Source organism: Plecotus auritus, assembly GCF_963455305.1.
Source record: "Plecotus auritus genome assembly, chromosome: 5".
Lineage (NCBI taxonomy): Eukaryota > Metazoa > Chordata > Mammalia > Chiroptera > Vespertilionidae > Plecotus > Plecotus auritus.
In genome coordinates, this window is record NC_137776.1 from 136,754,799 (window position 1) to 136,771,384 (window position 16,586).

At 36.9% G+C, this 16,586-nt stretch overlaps 1 protein-coding gene across 2 annotated transcripts in view; it reads left to right on the forward strand.

The window, feature by feature from the left end:
* The window catches only part of RFX3 (regulatory factor X3), a gene marked incomplete at its 3' end in the record, with an annotated part of 289,919 nt that overhangs the window by 233,493 nt on the left and 39,840 nt on the right, over positions 1-16,586 (forward strand). For both annotated transcript variants that reach the window (XM_080671371.1, XM_080671370.1), the window contains exons 8-11: positions 7,892-8,013; positions 9,811-9,923; positions 13,768-13,883; positions 14,319-14,473. In XM_080671371.1, coding sequence (XP_080527497.1) covers positions 7,892-8,013; positions 9,811-9,923; positions 13,768-13,883; positions 14,319-14,473 — 506 coding nt within the window. The remainder of the gene's footprint in view (positions 1-7,891; positions 8,014-9,810; positions 9,924-13,767; positions 13,884-14,318; positions 14,474-16,586) is intronic.

Here is a 16,586-nt window from a genome sequence, read left to right on the forward strand (position 1 = left end):
TATACATGTAGAACTAATGAAGAGACAAATACTCTAAGAGCCACAAGTAAGAATTGAAGAGATGGAGTAGCTAGCATTGACCAGCAGGGTGGATGTGGGAAGCCATTTAAATATAGACATATTCAATGTGACATCAAGGAGTTAGTTACTATTCTGAAAAAAATGGCACTCTTATCATTCACTGTTTTCTCTGATCTGTTCACATTTATGTCATTTGGTTCATTTCAGACCTCAAGACATAGAAAGACTTTCTGGGACTATTTCCAAAGAGAATTTCAATATTCCAATAAAAAATTTTAACCTTTTGCCCCAATTATGAGCTCAATATATAGATTTGTTCATGCAAATTAAATGATTGCATACTTTCTAGAGTTTTACACATAATGATGACTGTATTTGCCTGTACAATTCAGATTTTGCATTTGCATTTTTCACTTACATCAAAGGGATTTTTCCAAATGTTCCATTTAGTCTGTTGAAAGTCCTTCCACCTGGTACTGTTCATTGAATGCAGTGGTAAATATATACCATTCTTTGCCTTCCTTTGGACTCCTCCAGTGTCTGTACATGTGAAATTATTGACAGAATTAGATATTATTTTACAGTGGAGTTATAGCTGTCCAAGTTCTAAATAACAGCTAAGACTAACCCCATGGTGAAAGATTCCTAATAATTTTCCAAATTTTCTGTGTTAGTGACAGGTTTCATGCATGCACTCAGCTATTAAAGCATTAGAGTTTCTTTGGTTTCTTAATCATTAACAACTTTAGCTCTGATTGCCCATGGAGTTGCAAGCTGTTAAAATTATCATTTGCCTCTTACTAACTTTGAAACCAAGAGCTCTTTCTTCATTAGATGCAGCACAGGTCTTTCTCAGAGTACAGGCAACTGGGGAGTGCTAAGAATCTACTATAAGGAAGCCTAATCTAAAAACAATGCACTTATAAAATAAATGGGGAAAGGGAGTGAGTTCTGTTGTTTAAAAGATTACTAAGCTGTTTTGTTTTTTAAAGGATTCAACAATTTTTTTTCAGTAAAAAGTACCTCTGGTTTTTACAGTTTAGAATTTAAATAGTGATAATTTTATGAAGAAGGTAGAGGCAGGAATTCTGAAAATGATTGTTTCAATTCTAAAACATCAGTTGAAAGTCAACCAGAATTAAGAGAATGTTGAATTATGTAAATCAATAGATTATAAAAAATAGTGCTGGAAAAGTTCTATTTATATGCAGCCTTTTCAAATCCATGTCCCTAAGCGCTATGCCTATAGTAAATGCTTAATGAATGTTTGTTACATTGATTTGATATATGTTAAGATCAATTAATAGTATGTAAAATGAAATATGTTACTCTGAGCATTCATTCATGCATTCACCATACATTCAGATATATTTACTTACATTCCAAATGCAGTTTATTGAAACCTGATGACATTTATAAAAAAAATGGCTTAGCTCTAATGTTAGCAACATACTTCTACAAAAGTGGGCTAAAGGAATTTGTATCAGGCCAAGAGTCTCCTATGGACTGGTGCTGTGCAGGCTCCTTAAGAAACATCTCAGAACTTGTTAAAATAATCAAATCCTAAACCTCATTCCCAAGAGTTTGTTGGGTTGACCTAGGATGAGTTTAGCATTTGAAATTTATGGAAAACTACCCTAAATATCCTATCCTATATAATAAAAGCCTAATATGCTAAGGGTTCAGACATACCTAATATCCTATCCTATATAATAAAAGCCTAATATGCTAAGGGTCCGGTCATCTGGTCATCCTTTCAACCAATCAAAGCATAATATGCTAATGATCTGCTAAGGCCGCTCAACTGCTTGTTATTACGTGCACTGATCACCAGGGGCAGACAGTTGACCAGTTGACCAGTCATTATGACATGCACTGACCACCAGGGGGCAGATGCTCCAACCAGTAGGTTAGCTTGCTGCTGGGGTCCTGCCGATTGAGACTGAGCAAGATGGGCCGGACATGTCCTGGAGCCCTCCCACGGTCCCTCCCTGACTGACTAACCTCCTGTGTCCCTCCCCAGCCCCATGCACAGGTAGGGTCCCTCGGCCTGGCCGGTGCCCTCTTACAATCTGGGACCTGTTGGGGAATGTCAGAGAGCCAGTTTCAGCCCGATCCCGCAGGCCAGACCAAGGGACCCCACTGGAGCAAGAATTCATGCACCGGGCCTCTAGTAATATCTATAACTGTTTCTTCCAAGCAAAATCAGTTACCACGGATATTTGTTTAGCCTACTTTTAATGTTCATATTTTTGACTTCCTGTTAAACTCCATCTTTCTCCGGGAAGACCCAACCCTCTGAGGTGATGGCAGGGATAGGATTTTTTTTGTTAGAGCATCAGAAATATGACCATCTAGCTTTCCTCAGTCCAATATTTGTGATTTCCGGGAATTCCTTCTAAGTACCAATGCAATGCCAGACAATACACTGTTATACCACATGATTTAGTAGTTAACACAAAGCAGGAAAAGCTAAAGTTAGCACTACCTGGAAGCTCTCTCATATTTAGCTCCCACTAATACTGCTCTTGTACATGAGCCATATTCCTGTGCTTCTTGATGTCACTCTTTATGGCACAGACCCCTCCCAAACTTGTCCCCATACCTTTCTCCGAGGAAGTACAACATAAGGTTCTGGCTTATAAAGAGCCTATCAACAGAGTAACCAAGAATGGATACACACAGTGCATCTTTGCCTGATCCATTTAATCCACTATTTACCTTGCTACCCTTAATTTTATGATTAGAATAAAAACATTAATTTCTCAGTTCTGTTTTCTTTTTTTTCTTCACATCTCCTATATAAGTTATGTATTTAAGTACTGACCTGCAACATTTCTCCAGAATTTACCAACTAATTTTTTTCCCATAAGCTAATATTGATGCATTTTTCATCTCCTGTAATACACTGTACATATAATCAACACTTCCCTCTCATATCATTATTGTTAAGTATAATGATGCATTAATTATAATGAATTATGATTTTGAGTGCTTGTTAAAAATATAATCTTTCTTTCCCTTAGGAACGTTCATGTCTACATTTTTCTAAGGGAGCAGATAATTTTACTTGTAAGCTTGCAGGCTTGCTAAGTACTTTGTGCAAGAAGGTTGTGACATAGCATCCATTCTCTAAAAACTCACATACTGAGAGAAATGTGTCATTTCCTTTTATGGTGAAATTCCACTTGTCCTTGATATTTGTGCCCATTAAGCATTTGTGAAGGACTAAGGAAATTTGATGAAGCATAGCTTCGAAAAATCTCATAATTACTCACTAATTTCAAAATTTAATATATTAACTTCTATAGGAAACATTTCCATTTTCTAGTCTTCAGAGTAAATCATTCCAATTCCTTTAACCACTTTTGTTTATTAACTCTGTGAATGTCATACTTAATTAACTTAAATGAAGAAACATGGTTAAGCAATTTTAGCCTATTTTATATAAAATATAAAATTTCATAGCTGATAAAAGGAGGGTAAAATCAAATGACCTGAGATGGATCAATGAGGACAGGAAACTTTGTTTAATTCATTTACTAAGAATAAAATCATTCAAATTTTCTAGACAGAATGAATGGTTAGCAACTCCCCCACAGAAGTACTCAAAGTATTTGCCTCAGAAAGATTTTTTGCCTTGCTAAGATAATTTTTAAGGAGGAAAATGAAAAAAATTGCATTTTTCATAAACAACATTTCTAGAACATCACAGTACTATCCCTTCTGCCATTTCTTGGTATGAACCAATTGAAAAGTACTTTCTGATGGTTTTTCCGTTAAATAAAAGAACATATTTGAGTTCTTTGATGTCATTAGAAAATAGCAACCAGCATTTCGGTGATGTGGAGTCATCACTCAAGTGATAACAGGGGTGAAGAGCTGTACCCTTTTTTCACTCTGTTCATCTTTTTTTTTTTTTAATAAATCTTTATTCAGATTATTACAATTGTTTCTCCTTTTTCCCCCCATAGCTCCCCTCCACCCGGTTCCCACCCCACCTTCTGCCCTTACCTCCCCCCCACTGTCCTCATCCATAGGTGTATGATTTTTGTCTAGTCTCTTCCTGAACACCCCCATACCCATTTCCCCCTGAGAATTATCAGTCCACTCCCTTTCTATGCCCCTGATTCTATTATATTCACCAAATTATTCTGTTCCTCAGGTTTTTAATTCACTTGATTTTTAGGTTCACTTGTTGATAGATATGTATTTGTTGTTCATAATTTTTATCTTTACTTTTTTGTTCTTCCTCTTCTTTAAGAATACCTTTCAGCATTTCATATAATACTGGTTTGGCAGTGATGAACTCCTTTAGCTTTTTCTTATCTGTGAAGCTCTTTATCTGACCTTCAATTCTGAATGATAGCTTTGCTGGGTAGAGTAATCTTGGTTGTAGGTTCTTGCTATTCATCACTTTGAAAATTTCTTGCCACTCCCGTCTGGCCTGCATAGTTTCTGTTGAGAAATCAGCTGACAATCATATGGGTGCTCCCTTGTAGGTAATTAACTGTTTTTCTCTTGCTGCTTTTAGTATTCTCTCTTTGTCTTTTGCTCTTGGCATTTTAATTATGATGTGTCTTGGTGTGGTCCTCTTTGGGTTCCTTTTGTTTGGGGTTCTGTGTGCTTCCTGGACTTGTAAGTCTATTTCTTTCACCAGGTGGGGAAAGTTTTCTGTCATTATTTCTTCAAATAGGTTTTCAGTATCTTGCTCTCTCTCTTCTTCTGGCACCCCCATAATTCTGATGTCGGTACGCTTGAAGTTGTCCCAGAGGCTTCTTACACTATCTTCAACTTTTTGGAGTTTTTTTTTCTTTTTGCTTTTTCGGTTGAGTGTTTTTTGCTTCTTTGTATTTCAATTCTTTGACTTGATTCTTGTGTTCCTCTAGTCTGCTGTTGGGTCTCTGTATAATATTTTTTATTTCAGTCAGTGTATGTTTAATTTCTAGTTGGTCCTTTTTCATATCTTCGAGGGTCTCGTTATATTTATCAGCCTTTTCTAGGATATTCTTGAAAAGCCTTATAACCGTGGTTTTGAATTCTATATCCAGTCGTTTGTTTTCTTCCATTTCTTTCATTTGTGATCTGTTTCTTTGATGCTGCATTTTCACTGCTTCCCTGAGTTGGTAGGGTAGATTTGTGTGCTAGGTTTTCTATATGGCCCAGTGGGTCGGCCTCCCCAGTTAACCTTAGGTGGACACTCTTGGTGCACCCCTTTGTGGACTGTGTGTACAGCCTTGTTGTAATTAAGTCTTGATTGTTGTTGGTATCACTGGGAGGAATTGACCTCCAGGCCAGTTGGCTGTAAGGATCAGCTGTGTCTACGCTGGGAGAAGTTCGGTGCTGGAGATAGCCTTATAGGATTAGACTTGCCAAATTGCAATAGCCTCTGTGCTCAGCTTGGATGGGGTGGAGTCTCAGGGCGGAGCAGACAGTCTTGGCTTCCAGTCAGCCTTGCCCTTGTGCACATGCGCGCCTGCAGACCTCTGCCTTCCCCAGCTCCCGAGTCTCCGCCCAAGAGTCCAGATTCCCCCCCAAGAGCGTGGGTCCCCAGGGGCTCACCTGAAACTGGGGTTCAGTGCAGTCAGAACTGGGGCTTAGTGCAGTCAGAATCCTCTGACTCCCTTCCACTAGGGAAAGCCTGTGGCAACCTCTGCAGCCTCTGTATGCACTGGCATGTGCGCGCCTCCAGACCTCTGCCTTCCCCGGCTCTCGAGTCTCTGCCCGAGTGTCCAGATTCCCCCCACAAGAGCGTGGGTCCCCAGGGGCTCGCCTGGAACTGGGGTTCAGTGCAGTCAGAACTGGGGTTCAGTGCAGTCAGGAGCTTCCGGCTCCCTTCTGCTAGGGAAAGCCTGTGGCAACCTCCGCAGCCTTTGTGCACACTGGCGTGCGCGCCTCCAGACCCCTGCCCACTGGGGCTCCCCCGGGTCTCCGAGCCTCCGGGTGCCTTTCTCTCTACCTGACAGTCCAGACTCCCCCTGTATGAGCCTGGGTCCACGGGGTTTCACCTGGGACTGGGGTTCAGTGCAGTCAGAACTGGGGTTCAGTGTGGTCGGGGACTTCCTTACCCCTTCCGCCAGAGATAGTCAGCCAGGCTCTCAGCCGCCCTTCCTCTCTGCGCGCACAAAGACCCTTTGCCGTACCTTCAATTCTCTGTGAGCTTTTCTCTTTCCTTCTAGTTGTAGAATTTTCACTCAGCCAGCTTTCCTGTGGTTCTGGATGGTGTCCGTTCTGTCTTTTAGTTGTAGTTTTGAAATTGTTGTGCGAGGCAGCAGTTTAGGTGCTTACCTATGCCGCCATCTTGGTTTCTTCTCCTCTGTTCATCTTCTGACTTTATTTTTGTCATTTTAGAAATAAATATAAATATCATTATGAGTGACTGCAGTTTTTCTTTGAAGTTTCATTTATCTAATTTATAATTAATAGCATTCAAGATTGAATCATTCTTTAAGCTAACTAAAGCATTAGTTTGTATGATGTTTCACCAGGACTGTTCAATCTGTATCTGCTATGAGTGCAGCCATCTTTGAGTTTATCCTGTTCATGTATTACGGACATTGTCAGTGACAATAATTCATATTAATGATCCACTTGCCTTATGGTATTAATGTAAGAATCAAGTGTTTGGAGGTGGTTTTGTCTATAAGTATAATTAGAAATGAGGGGAAAAAAAGAATGAGGGACAGACATCCTAAAGTGAATGATGGTATCTCTAGGATATAAATCTCAATTTTTCTTAGTTTTTCTAAATTTATGAAATAAAATAAGTTGAATCTTACGGAAAAAATCTTGGAAAAAGAAAAATTATAGTTGATGCTTTCTTTTTTTAAAATATATTCTTAGATTTCAGAGAGGAAGGGAGAGGGAGAGAGAGATAGAAACATCAGTGATGAGAGAGAATCATTGATTGGCTGCCTCCTACACAGCCCCTACTAGGGATCGAGCCCGCAACATGGGCATGTGCCCTTGACCAGAATTGAACCTGGGACCCTTCAGTCAGCTGGCCGACGCTCTATCCACTGAGCCAAAGCAGCTAGGGCTGATGCTTATTTCTTATTTTGTATTTGTTTATCCTAGCAGGGTTGCCCAGTTTTTAATATATTTTTTATGTCTTCCAAGCAGGCTTTCCTTCTTGCCCATGCTACTGAAACATATTTTTTTTTCTTTCTTAGCAGTATGCAAAGTTCATGAGTTTGTATGACTAGGACCTAAGATAAATACATAACTGTAGGTGACTTTGTTTTTTTTCTTTTTCTTAATTTGGTAAAGTAGACTTATAGATGGATTCTTGCATGTGTTTTGCTGCAAGCTGATACTTAGGGTTTTTCTGTTTGTAGATATGGAGAAGAGTTAAGGGAGACGAATGTGTTGAGATGCTTGGGAGGTTTTAAAAGATATGATAGAGTTGATAGGCTGATTCATATTTTAGAGATATTAATAAATTGAAAGCCATTCATCAACATTTCTCAGGCCCTACCTCTAGATCTTTGTTTAGATTACATTCCCAACATATTTAAAGTGTTTCTACCTTGACCCATTGGCCATTAAAAGTTATATTCAAATCATTAACACTATAACCATGAACATCTTTGCCGTTGGTGTCCAAACAAATGCCTCATAACTCTTTCTTCGGTAGATTTCTGAATTTTCAAAAATGGGTCTTCTTCCTAGCCCCTCCCCCTTTTTTCTTTTCACAATTGAAACTTTCTTCATTTTAGCTTTATGAGACTGTCAAGGGAAAAGAATCCTATCCAACTATCATGAAACATTTAAGAAGACAGGATAAAATTGAATGCCTTGGGAGTTTTGTACAGTACAAAAAAGCAAGGAATAATTTGGTTTATTTGTTTTTTCCCATCTAATATTTTAGGTACAAGCCTATGCAGAAAGTGGATGGGGTTGCAGATGGTTTCACAGGAAGTGGTCAACAGACAGGCACATCTGTTGAGCAAACTGTAATTGCCCAAAGTCAACATCATCAACAGTTTTTAGGTATGTTAAGGTGTAATGCATATTAGTTGATTTTGAAAACAAGAGAACAATAATAGTGTTTTCTCCAAGTGAGATTTCTATTATAGATGTTAACCAAATAGAAAGACTTTCTTGTGTGCTAAAACTATGCACATTGTATGACATTTCCAGTTCATTTATATTTTCTCAGGTTCACTAAAGCTTATTTTTAAAACTCTTGAGCTATGTAGGACTTGTAAATGTATATAAATTAAAGGCTATTTGCTGTGAAATTGTTTTTCATAATTTGTATTAATTGGGCTTTTTTAAAATCATAATTGTGTTTTGTGTTTTTTATATTTCAGTAGCAACTTAAGTTCCAAAAAGAATTATTTTCTATGTATAAAGTTACCTGTGCATACAGCCTCAGATTAGAATAAAAGTTATTATAAGCTTTTAAAAAATAATTTATTTTTTTAACTAGATCACAACACTTCCTATTTTTTTAAAAAAATCTTAGATAATATACATGTTTCTCTTTATTTAAAGAGTTAGGAAGTGGAACTTGATCATTTTGCATATTCTTGTCATAGCCAACGGTGCAAAAATGTCACTTTAATTTAATTGACAACTCTTCTAGTGATGAACATGCATAATTTCTATACAGCAGTTCAAACAAGATGAGTAGAAGCTGTCAAGAGAGTGTGTGTGTATGTGTCTGTATGTGTTTATGTGTCTATGTGCACTTTCTGAGAAAGACAAGTTGGAGAAGTTGAAAATATTATGGCATCATTTCCCAAACTAAAGTCCTTAGGTATATTCTTGTGGGCCTTTGAGCTCTCAAGAAGAATATTTTTTTATTTCATGTTTTTATTTTAACTATTATCTTTTTAAAAATAAAAGCATATTCTAGATCACCTAGAAGACAAGAAGGAATACTGTTCTGCAGTCTCAGTTTCCACATTTGCATTTGAATTTATGATAAGGCAGACTCCAAAGTGTATTGCATTAATTGCCTTGAGATATGAGAAAAGAACAGAGAGACTTACTATGTAAATTATGCCTTCGTCCCAAGGGAAGGCTAAATGCTGCCCCAGTTCTCAGTGTGGAGGAACATTTCACAGGTCATTTGAATATAGAAAAGTAATGGGAGGTCCAGCCGCCAGGAAGTACCTGTTGGTATATAAGCACGTCAAACTCAAAAGATCCTGTACCACAGCAGTCAGTATCTCAATCATGTTCCATATAGGACAACAGCATCATCCATCATATCACGTTAATGTTGTTGAGTTTAATGTTATTCTTATAGTTTTCTTTGTCTTTATTTTGTAGGTTTGTGGTTTATAATTGTATAGGAGGTTTGAGCATGATGAGTTTAAAGTTAGATTTTTTACATACTTAAGTAACATAGTAGTAAAAATAACCAAAATTGTTTCTGGCTAGCTCGAAATATGTATATAGGTGTATGTGTGTGTGTATATATATATATATATATATATATATATATATACACACACACACACACACACACACGCACACACACACACACACACACACACACACACATATATATATGCCTAATATTAAAAGACACTATGATATGATATAGTAATAATGAAAATTTAGTTTCTCCAAAATTTTTATGTTCCCTCTATTCTTTTGAGCTGATGATGTTGCCAAGTTTTGCTTGCAAGTACTAATATAAAAAATCCTTGCTCTTTGGGCCTCTGATCTTTTATTTATTTATTTTTCCTTTTTAGTTTCCTTAAACTTTCCTTCATTAATCTGTAATTGGCACCATCCACAAAGCTTTATTCTGTTGTGTTGTCCTGGTAACAGATGCATCTCGAGCACTCCCAGAGTTTGGAGAAGTTGAAATCTCTTCTCTGCCAGATGGTACTACCTTTGAGGACATCAAGTCACTGCAGAGTCTTTATCGAGAGCACTGTGAGGTAAGTCTTTTCAGACATAGTACAACCGCATGCTGAGTTTTGCTAGCCAACTTACCAAAACAAAATAACCAGACTTATTCCTAAGGGACATATAAGTTAGTTCATATTTCTTTGAGCACCTAGAAGTTAATTTATCTACTTGTCTCAGAGTGGAAAAGTGAGGACTATAGGAAAAGGAGAATGAATTTTACTGTCCATTTTCTTAGCCTATTCTAATGAATCCTTTGGTGCATTCCACTTCGAGGTTTTTATCTTAGAAAAAATGTGTACATATGGATGAAGAGATAAGTGTACAAGAGAACTAATTTACTGCATTATTGTTTTCAATGCAAAAGGTTAGTTATAACTTCAATATCTAGTAGGGAACTAACTAAATAAAATATGGTATAATCTATAAAGTGAAATATTATGCACCATTAAAAAGAACAGGCATGTCTAAATGCACTAATATAGAACAAAGGTAGGATTTATTTTCAAAGGAAAAAAGCAAGATACAAAGCAGTGTGTATAGCATACTATCATTTGAATGAAAAACAACATGTATATACATCTCTCCAGAAGAATAAACATGAAAATGTTAATGGTCATTGATTTTGTAAAGGAAACTGGGTGACTGGGTGGCAGGAGAAAGAGCCCTAATTTTTCAATGCATCTTTTTTACCTTTTGAATTTTATAGCATTTTCTATCAAAAATATTTTCTGTAAATGTTTAATAAAGCACGTCCAGGGATCATTGAGGCTCCAGTGTTGTTTTTGTGGTAATTAAAGTTCCTCTTTGTATTTTGCATCCCTATTCCCATCCCTTTCTGAATATCCCACCTCAAAATTGGCTACAGGAGGGGAACTCTCTCCAAGGCAGCATGTCATGTACCTGCGGCTCATTTAGTACCGAAGGAATGATGGATTACAAGGAGAGTTTTCATAAGTGCCTTTCCTTTTGAAAGAGGAGTCTGTTTAGAATTTAGGTAGCTTTATTCCAGGGCTATCTGTGATCTACTTAGAAGTAAAAGATAATCCTTTGGATTTCACAGGCTGTCCTCCTGACTGCTGACAATGCAGTATAGTGAGGAGTCTCAGTACATAGCATTCACAGATTTTCCATACTCCAAAAATAAGAACTCCTTGAATAAATCTGAGTGCTTGTCAAGGGTGCGAGATTATTAACAACCAAGGGCAAGCTCTCTCTTTATTAACAAACCATGTGCCACATTGTTCTTCAGCTTATCCTGCCAGGCTGTTCCCAACATTTCTTGCAATGATGAAAGACACTTAATATATGTTTTTCTTTGACTACTGTGCTTTTCCTAGTATTAGAGAATTTTTGGATGATACTTGTATATCTACGAAAATTTTCTTTTTACATATATATCATATATATGAAGATTCTCTAACCATTTTCTTATTTCTCTGTGCTCTCTGAACCTTGCTTTAAGCAAACCAGTCTACACAAATATAATTTGTATTTCTTTAAGTTTCTCATACTTATTCAAAGTATAAGTTGGAGCAATATTATTTACATTACCAAAGAATGTACAGTCAGATTATTCTAAGTGAAAAACTCCCCCAATAAGATGAAAATATTTTTTGGGTTACAACATTTTCATCAACATTCCTATTTGTAGGATTACTCTATATGAAGAGAGATAGACATGTATGACAATTAATCTGTGTGCAGTCTATAGAATGAGCCCAATTTATTTCAGAGTTACCAGAATTCATGCCACCTCCCATGGAGCATAGGAGCAAATCTGAAAAAAGAAGAATTCTACTTTTTTCTGTGAAAATTCAAAACTTTTGAAGTACAGATACATGAGTCATTTGCTTCAAGCCAGTAGAATATGGACTATTTTAAAATATATATGTCTATGTATTTTAATATGAACATATTTGAAAATGGGTGATTGGACAAAGGATTCGTGTTTTATCCATTTGTAAAACTGCCTCAAGAGGCTACTGCAAAGAATGTCCTTTTCGAAGGCATTTGAGATTGACTTGAAGAGTCACTAAATTTAAGATGCACTGAATTACTTGCTTTATTTTATATCATGTTTACTACAGTTTATGTTTTAAAGAAAGCTTAACATACCTATTTTGCCTATCATTTAAAATTCTCATGATTTGTTTATCAAAAATATTGTGTAGGTATCACTAGTTTTAAGTAAGGAAAAGTATAATTTTCTACACAAGGGGCTACAACACTATTTTCTTCTTTTAACATACACATAGTGTTCTTACAGCAGTCTCATGGGTATAAATATGTAAGGTATTATGTGAGATATTAATAGTTGCTTCGTTAATAGACCTCTCTTGCCGTGTGCCTGAGCTACCGTGGAGAAAGCAGCTATAATTACCTGCCTCTCGAGAAGGTTTTAGATTTGCCTGGGAGAAGGCTCATCTGTACACCCTTTCCTTGCAGGGCTTGCACTTGCATTTTTATTGTTGCTGATATAAAAGGGTGAAGAGCATGTTAACCTTTTGAGTTTTACACCATTTTCTAATTTTCCCTTCCCTCCATTTTCATTAGTAACTACTTGGAGCTTTTCCTACTAGTTCCCAGAGTATGTCCCAAGCAGATTTTGCTTAATATTTGAATTGTTTTCAGAGTTTTTTTGTGTAGATCATCAGTTATTCTCTGTATCATACATAAGGCCAGTCTACACAGGTAGCACAGACTTCAGAATTATGACGTTATATTTTTCTCTTTTTGCCTAAAATCCTCAGATTGACTCCCAGTTTTCCTCTGTTGTCGCTTAGCTTATGTGCATTTTGTAGATCTTGACTGGGTGGCTGTTTCATTCTCAATGCTGAGGACATCAAGCACTCTATATTGACAACTTCTGTCTTTTATGCTCAAAATAATCACAGAATCATGTGTTCTTTTCACAAGTTGTTATTTTATTTTATGACAGCTTTTATCTGAAGATAAATTTATAAACTAATTGCAAGGGCAGGGCAAAACTAAATATGATCACCAGAAGTTAATGGAAGTGGCAAATTTTACCATCCTCAAAAAAAAAAAAAAAATTAATCTCCTAGAGCTGGATAATGACTTTAGTAGGTAAAATTAAGGAGAAGGTAAAGCCCCTGATGCAAGATTAGAAAAGGAGATGTTCTTAAAGCTGCTCTTGAAAGGACATGCGCAGAATAGGATTGAATGGGAGGCATTGCGTGACCAAAGAGGTGCTCGCTGTACTCTTCTTCTGCCCGGCAGGCTACCATCTGAAGGCCTTCCTGACTGTAGTTTGTGACCCAGCCTCTGCTTAGCTGGGAACACTTTGGGACCCATGGTCAGTAGCTTCCGACAGAGCTACTTTAGCCCTAACTCTATCTGCCACATGCAAGCACCCCCACACCCTCACTTGCGGCCTCTTCGATGGCCGGTGGACACATCCAGCTCAGTGAGGACTGACGTGAATTGAATCTGTGTTCTGTGCTCTCTGCTCTGAGAATAGGAAGAATGGCAGCAACCCTGGAAGCAGAGGGAAGCAGTGGGTAGAAAGAAATGAAAGAAAAGTACTACGAGAGGAAAAAGAGAAGAGGGAAGCAAGCATGACCATGGGGGTTGGGGGAGGAAAGCGGTGAAAGGAAGGGTGAGATATGAGGCCATTACAGAAGGGATACCAGTCATCCTGCCTAATCTTTTAAGCGTTGTTTATCCCCCCTTTTCCCCTAGCTAATCTCCTTTGTTTCCCTACTTCCATGGGCCCAATTTAGTCCAGTTTTACCAAGTTAAGTTATGAGCCCAAAGGTATTTTTACCATTTAAGTCCCTTTACATTATGTTCTCCTCTCACCTCCACATAAGAAATATTGTAAGGTATACCAATAACCATTTTGTTTCTTAGGCAATATTGGATGTTGTTGTGAATCTTCAGTTTAGCCTGATAGAAAAATTGTGGCAAACATTCTGGCGCTATTCTCCCTCTACTCCAACTGACGGCACTACCATTACTGAATCAAGGTCAGAATCAATAACCTTTCCAGTTCATTTTCATGGCTGAGTAGATGTCACAGCTAATAAATTAGAGATATGTATACCAGTTGTGAACCCTACCTGATAACATTAAATGAATAGATTGAAATAAGCCACAAACTGCTCTCCGGAGGTTTCAGCGTGTTTACAATAGCTCCCATTTTATTGCATTGGGGGACTGTGGTAGAGCTATTTCATCCTCATGGATTTAGTATCATATATGCCTTTCATACCGTCAGAAAATATTAACGTGCATAGGCAGCTCTGGGGGAATGTTATATATATCCAGCCGTATGGCACCAGTGCAATGGTGGTATAGTTCTAACCTCAGTAATATTTGATAAACTAAAACTATTTTTAAAGTCCATTTTCTTTTTTATCCTCATTTGCCATCTATTCATTTGCTACATTTATTCACCCCAGCAATCTGAGTGAAATAGAAAGTCGACTTCCGAAAGCAAAGCTGATAACTCTGTGCAAACATGAGTCTATCCTGAAATGGATGTGTAACTGTGACCATGGGATGTACCAGGCTTTGGTGGAGATTCTCATCCCCGACGTCCTTAGACCCATTCCTAGTAAGTTACATGCAGACAAATACGGATGCTTTTGTTCTCATACATGCCACCCAGGAAGTTTTGGGAAGTGACATTGCAATCCAGAGGGATTCTAATTGCATTTAGATTCGCCACATAGAAAACATGCAACACAGAGTATTGCCTGAAAGCAGCCTAGAGCAGAACTGTAGGAAAAGAGAACAATGATCTGGTTTTCAATCTTTAGTAGTTTTCTTTTTTAAAGGAAAGCTAACCTATGGATGTGACAGCCCAATAACACTTCCAGGCCAGTCAAGCACATACAAATTATTCTATCCAAGGACACAGTTTCCTCCCTAAAGCCAAAATTTTTGAAATCTGTAATTGCTAGGCCAGCTTCTTTCAAGGTTGCTTTTCATTTGAAATGAATTTATCTTGGTTTCCACTGAAGTTGAATTCTTTTATAAAAGCATTTCCTTTGTCACCTACATCATGTTCTGAACTACAAATGCAGTTTCCATTTAACAGCAATGATTAACTGGCATTTTGAGAGAGAAGTCTATGTTACTACGCAAGCATTTTAGTCCCACCATGAAGCAAAAAGGAATTACATAGATAAGTTGGATTAAGTGATGCTTGCTTTTTACACTACCTTGCAACAAACAAAACTATTTTCTGCGTCAATATAAATGCCACTATGGATACTTGTGTTAACGGCAGTTGGAATGATTGTACGCTTACATCTTCATGAGCACATACTAGTGACCTTAACTTTTAAAGACGGGGGACAGCATTTCCACTGTAAAGTGACATTAGTAAGATAAAAGCAGTCTTTTAGCTTGTGAAGTCGGCAACCGTGTACTTCAAGTACACCATTCACAGGTGATTTGTATTAAGTTATTCCAGACAATATTTAGGGATTGAATAGAACAAAAGGTGAAGAAATGAATATTTGTATACTTATACTTGCTTTTTTTTCTAAATATGATAGATTACAGTGGAGGATATGAGTAACTTCATATGTTCCTCACCACCTTAAAATATATGCGTAGACACACATTTACATACAGTATCAATGAACACACATACATTTGTATAAAAATTTATTTTCTTAAATCCAACTGCCATTGTCTCACATTTTTACCAATTGCTAATGTTTTTTACTCTATCTGCACTATGTTCCTGACTAAGCATTGATAAAAAATGTTGTCATGGAAAATTTCAGGGTGTAAATTCTCTACTGATTTATGTTTTCAGAATCTGATTTCCTTGTTTTCATCTCGCTCCCTGTGCTCTGAGTTCTAATATTTCGAGATGTTTAAGAGAAGTAGCATAGGTAGCCCATTAGACATCTTCCCACCTACATATAATTTCTCTCATGAGATATAAGAAGAGATGTCAGTCAGCACTTTCATTTTTGAGGCAAATCAACAACATCAATATTCATGAAATAACTCTAAAATCCTAAACTTCCATGTTAGCCTCACAAGTCTTTAACTTATAAATTCCAGTTTTCTAACTTAAATCATGTATCAGTTTTAGTTAACTGTAAGCCCCACCATTTAAATACAGAATACACTTGACCTTTGTTTTTAAATTGTGATTTAAAAACCAGTTTATTCTGTCAAGTACTTTGTCTCTACATTCAGCAGACAACTCAACTTCAGGAATTTTTACATAAGTATAGTTTTATAGTTTCTCTGAAATTACAAGATACATTAATGCGCCAAGTAAATTTGGAAATTTAATTCCCACTCTATAATAAGACTTAACAAAATAAAGCTTAAAATAGAGTTTAGATAGCTATCTTCTGATTGTATGCATCTTAATATTAATCATGAGTGGGTTGAAACAAGTTGCTTTGCAATAGATTTTAAATTTTAAACATCCATTCATGAGAACATTTGTCAAAGTTAATGTGCACAATTTGATCTGACAGGAACCCATGGAGAGAGAAAACGTAACTTTATTTTAAAAATTGTTATTTTGTGGCTACTAGTACTTCACTCTACCATTTACTGTCCAGATGGGATTCCTTTTTTTAGCCAAAAAATAGTCTGCATCTCACACTAATTTAAAGTCAGTCAGCTTGAAGCTACTATATTCTAAACTGTATCTGAAAATGAAGAAAAAGTTAAGTGCAAAGAATTGTATA